The 6000-nt window shown below is 38.0% G+C and overlaps 1 protein-coding gene across 1 annotated transcript in view; it reads right to left on the reverse strand.

Annotated features, from left to right (window-relative positions):
• Positions 1–5224, reverse strand: part of LOC140150475 (probable ubiquitin carboxyl-terminal hydrolase MINDY-4) — a 41536-nt gene extending 36312 nt beyond the window's left edge. Inside the window, exon 1 of the mRNA XM_072172495.1 lies at positions 5101–5224. Within this exon, the coding sequence (XP_072028596.1) occupies positions 5101–5163 (63 nt within the window). The 5' untranslated portion in view covers positions 5164–5224. The remainder of the gene's footprint in view (positions 1–5100) is intronic.
• Positions 5225–6000: the final 776 nt, after the last annotated feature.

Below are 6000 nucleotides of genomic sequence, written 5' to 3' on the forward strand. Positions count from 1 at the left end.
TGAAATGGGTAACAAAAATTAGTCGATTTGCAAGCTTTTAAAATTTTTATAAAATCTTGACTTCAAAGAGCCGTTTTCCGTTAACTTTTTGAAGCCTCGAAACAAACTGTTCAGCAAGCTTGTGCAAATATAAATAAAAGAGCTCATCCAATCTATTTATCAAAATGTAGCAAAGTAGATCCTCAAGTCACATGTTTTTAAATCGTGGAGATATATATCACCGTTTGGAAATGGGACCCAATACAAACTTTCCGTTAACAATTGAAGCCTCCGAAACAAATGAAGCCTCCGAAACAACAATAAGATTAATTATCATCTATGCATATCTAAATTAGTGTGTTTCATACTGATATCTGCATTGTAATTATTACTTGATATGTGCAGAATGTCATAAATTAAAAAAAAATTTGACATTATGGTTAATGTTTGAAAAATATACTGATACCCATAAAAGCCTGTTTCAGAGGCTTCACATGCAAAAAACACCATACTTAACAAATGGGTGAAAAAATTAACATGTGATAAATCTACAATATCTGCCGCATAGAATCATTGATTCAATACACACAAGAAAATAACAGCTTAGATGATCCCAACAATGTTATTTTCAAAAAAAACTACTTCTGCAATGTTTAACAATTGTTAACATGAAGCCTCCGAAACAAAAAAAATGACTTGCTGTGATAATTAAATTTTTGTCACAACTGAAATTCAATACTTAGAAGCAAAGCATGAAAATTGGTAATTGTGATATTTTTACCTATTTTTTTATGTCAACTTGTAGTAGTTAGCCAAATATTTTACTTTTATGATCACCTGTGTTGTTAACTGAAGCCTCCGAAACACAAATCGCTTGAATTGCCAATTCTAAAAAATAACTCCAATTTCTGTGAAACTTGGCTGGGAGGTTCCTTTCATCAAGTAGTATTTGTACATGAAGTTAGACATTCAAATTATTTTAGGAACCCAATTAAAACTTAAAAAATATGTTTAAGGTTTGGAAATTTCCATTGTAAATGACACTTGATGTTAAAATTTTCAAAACTGCAATTACAAACATAGCAAAACATGGTATAAAATTTAACTTATATCTGTTGACTTACTTTGGAATGGGATTTCACATGTATTCCAGCTTTCATGTCATAATTTTCTGAGGTTATGTAAAATACATTTTTTCTTAGATTTTAACCAAAATGGTATGGAAATGTCAAATTTTTTATTAGAAATCAAAAGGTTTAAGCCTTGAAACATTATTTTACTGGAATTTAAGTTGCTTCTATGCATGATTTCAGTAAACAGAAACATATTTAAGTGGTTTGAAATTTTGACCCTAAAAATCAAAAGTTACACCTTTACTGTGAAAATGACCATATAGTACAGTGTACGCGGATGGTCATCGACGTCATACTGTGCAGCTGTGTTCATTCAATTGAAATTTCCAGGCGCAGAGCACATAAAATGTTTGATTGCACATGTAAAATATGTGCACATGAAAATTTTGATCTTAATTGTATAGAAATGCATGACAATTTCGCATAAGTTATAACTAAAGACTGCATACAATTTTTGATTGCAAGTCAAAAGAATGCACGCACGTAGCCCTGTGAGTGTGAGGCTGTGATGTAGGCTAGCACTTTCGATGTTGTGATGTAGGCTAGCCATCGTATCATGCGACCTGTGCGTGATGATAACCATCAAGTACCGGTGGTGTTTGCACAGTATAGAGCAGAAACTTGATCGACAAATCTACCTTACTATCCACACGACGACACAATAGTTACTGTGTGGATCTAGGTAGACTAGGGAACCATACCAGCCCCAGTCATCATAGCGCCGTCAGTTTTCAAACGCATAAAAACAATTTGTTAGATTGTCACATTTGGCTACAATTTAGCTTGGCTAACATTTGTGAGTGGACACGTCGAATGAGCCGTAAACTCGGCAAACTGCATTCTGAGTAATAGTGTAAAATGTATGTGACGGTCGTATTCATAGGTATCTCAATTCGTTGCGACAAGTGTCTGATCAACCACCGTTTAAACCAATCAATAATCCTATTGCTAAAGAGGATAATAAGCTTCTACCTACTTCTATAGAATAGTTCTTGTCTTTGTTTGCTTTGGCTAAATCCTGTTCAAGTGGTAGATAACAAAGCATTGCATTTTGTCTAGGTATGTATAACCAACAATTAACAATGAGAGGACATTCCTGAACCTCGTTGACTTGGGGATGATTTGTAATGACCTCCAATTATGTCGGTTTGATATTTATTACCAGAAATGTGGAAAAAGAGTCACACGTAGAACCGAAAAAGGTATAATTTTGTTGAAGGAAAAAAGTTCAACAAACCATAAACCCGCTTCTGGATATCATTTGAAGTCAAATGATATACCATTTTAAAGCTTACGATATATATTTTCTAAACACGAAATAAAACAAAATTGACCGGTGGCCGAATTTACGGCTGATTCGCCGTGTCCAATCACATTTACGTATCTCAGCTGAAGGTTTTGCTTACTTTTAACCGGAAACACAGGCGCTGAAGTACAAATTCCGATCATATTATGAGTCCTTTTAAGAGGGCGCAACACTAAATCACTACGCATTTGATGTAAGAATGAAATTCGGCTAAAAATAGTCCATAGTGAATATGAGATTGTAGCGACCATATCTACCGACATGTTCTCTTTGAATCATTTAATATCAGCTCATATGAATTTGACAAGTGTCTTTAATGATATCATGCAGAAAAAACAGACATTTTATCTCAAAAGCCATGCTCTGTGGCGGATTAGGACAATTTCCGATTTTGGAATGCGAGTGGTGAATTTAGCATATTTTTTGCCCTTATTTTTGCACTGTGAAATAGCGAAAAAAGTCAACGGTCATCGATATATGCCGACAAAAGTTTTGAAATCTACAGAAACCATGAAACAGAGCTTTAATTTAATACCAAATATTTGCCAAGTATTGCAGAGACGCCAGGAATGGCGCTTGAAGGCGCTAGAGCCTTCTAACTTTAGTAGCACATGCTATCGGTTGTTCATACTAAAGTTAGAACTTTTCGAACAAGCTACATGTAGCACATGAAAAATATTTTTGAGTCACCAGCCTAGTAGAAGGAACTTACACGATGTCCTCATTCACAAACTGATACTATCTGTCCATCATATAAGACTATTACCGTACGGCAGCGTATTGAAGGAATATTACACAGTCAAGAATAGGCTCCGTCACCTGCTGTTTCGGATCCCTCACAGTCTCCCAAAACATCAAAAGCATTGCACGTATACTTACTTAAGACTGTCCTTTTTCACATAATGCAGACAAAGTAGGGCCAACTTGCCTAGAAATGGTCAAATTTTGGCAAGAAATATCTCTGTGTATTAAATCCTATGCAAGTCCCACATCACATCGATATCGGCGGTCGCGTTTTTTTTACTGAAGTTAGGCTAGGCTGGTTCCCACCAGCATCATGCACGTGATGTGACACAGCCAAAATAATCGACCGGAAATCGGGGATCAACAATTTCAAAATACGCAATGACAGTAAACTTAATGGCGAGCAGTCCGAATTTGAGCCATACAAGTTTACGTGGTGAACTATCAGTCACCAGCCCATAATTTCGTAACCTCTTCTTGCTTTGGTGTTGTAGGGTTGTCGGTTATTAGGAATGTTCTGCATTAAAACAAACACATAATTACATGTATTACACGCGAATGGGGCCTACAATCCCTGGGTCCGGGTCCTTCTTGATTTGGAGAAATACACAATCGAGAGGCGATGAGACAACTTTCTTTAAGACTGTCGATGTATCACTACATGTACTTTATTTCTGAGGGCGCTCAAGAACAATGCGCAGATCATCTTGGCCCAAGCCTTAAGTGTTTAATAAGACGAGTTCTCAGTATTACTTCTTTTGCCTATGGAAATCATGCCATTTTTAGACTTGTTAACACCTACATGGTTTTAACTGTCAACTCCGACTACCAACTCACTTTTTGAACACAGTGCTAGCTCACTCCTGGCTCGCTACAGACAGACAGAATACCCAGGGATGTGAGAGTGAACCCACATCCCTGCTCCAACTGCACTGAATAGGTACATGTAGCTGTGCACTTGTTTATATATTGGCATGTTTAGGTGAGGGCAGTACTACTGAAAAGCATGTGGACTTAGCTACTGGGTGTGTCCAGAGGCTATTAGGCTAAGGCTAAATAACATCAGTCTTCAGTGGGTGGCTTCCTATAACAGCTCGTTGAGCTAAACTGGAAGTGGGTTGTTTGGACCTCACAGTCGGTGCGGTGCTAAAAACATAAATTTGGTGCTGTACATCAGAAGGTGCGAGTAAAAAAGTGGGCTGGCTGGTTTAAAGTGTCTTCAGGCTGGCGGTGGCGACATAGCACTGATTGCACTCAGTGCTATGGGCTTGAAAGCACAGATGGAGGGCGCACACTCAGCTGTTTCGGGGAGATTGTTCCACACATGAATTGTCCTTGGAAAGAATGAATAGTTGTAGACATCTATAGTTGCACTGGGCTGGCGATAACACAGGGGATGGTTATGCCGGATGGAGGATGTGATGCACTGGTAACATGGAGGCAGGCTGATGTTGACAAGTTGATATTGGATTTTAAAGAACATAAATAACGGATTGGTAGTATAGACGTCTGACTTGAAGACTGTCCCAACCATATTGACACATTCAGTTTTCCTTCGAATCTGAACTGCATGAACTGTCACATTCAGGTATTCTTAAAGTGTAAAAAATTCTGACCCCCCCCCCCCTATTTTTGGTATAAAAATTCTATGACCCCGTCCCCGCCCAGTATATTCACGACCTCCCATTCAGAAGAAAATGACAGCCCTATGACATGATGATCAATTTGAGCATAGTCAGTCATGGCATGATAGCGTTCTGTTGTCAAGCACGAAACGGTCAAACGCCCATGTATGATCTAGTTCCAGTAACTGTAACCATACTCTCTTTCAGGTCCGTATATGTCATTATGTTTATGATAAAGACTGAAGTCTTGCTGGCAAGACTAATGTATGATCAGGCCAACATGTATTGCTAACTTTGTAGCCCACAAAATTACCTTTCTGCTCAAGTATTCTCTAACAAGAGATGCGGCTAGATTCTCTATATACTCTTTTTCCATTTTCTTACAGATTTGTCACAAAAAGTTAAAACAAAACGGAGAAATTCAATGCTATTCCCATAACAACAAACGTCCGTTTATTTTGGTCCTGTAAGCTGTCATTTTGAAATTATCCCTCTTTGTGTACGAGCACCGAACATAGTGACATACGGAAGCCAGACGGTAGACTGCAGAGAGCAACGCACGGTGTTTATTGTTCTATTGTGTCCGATTTGAGCGCTGACATATTATTTGAAAATGTTGCCAATCAATATTCATGAGAGTGTACATTCAGGTGACTTGTGTTTGGCAGGTGTGAAATACATCTGACTGGGCGTAGGCCTGTACCAAAAATCAATACGTAGGCCCCCTACCGGTAACGCATCATTGAAGGCACAATTGACATCAATCACATCAACGAAAGGCTGCCTAGTGCTGTTATGTGCTTAGTCTTCACACTCGCTGCAAAAACCAGGTGGTGAATGACGTGCATTCTCTAAATTCAGTAAATTTCCATCGTCAACCGTGTAATTGAAGCTAATTGAATGGAATTATTTTGTAATTTTAAAACATATGGAAAAGTTTTCCTATGAAAGTCTCTTTAAATAAATTATACTCGTCTCCAGTGTGTGCACGCTGTGTGTACAGAGGCGTTCGAGGTCACCAATAGGCTACATTACTACACTGAGCACACTAAGCAGGGCTGTACCATTTCATTCATGGGTAAATCAATATACTCATGGCTAGCATTGGGTAAATAGGCCTACACAGAACCAATAAACACAAAATATAGAATATCCTCGTTCTTTCTGAAAATTTCTGCACAAAACATATATCATAACCACAAAAACACAGATA

Source organism: Amphiura filiformis, chromosome 4, assembly GCF_039555335.1.
Source record: "Amphiura filiformis chromosome 4, Afil_fr2py, whole genome shotgun sequence".
Lineage (NCBI taxonomy): Eukaryota > Metazoa > Echinodermata > Ophiuroidea > Amphilepidida > Amphiuridae > Amphiura > Amphiura filiformis.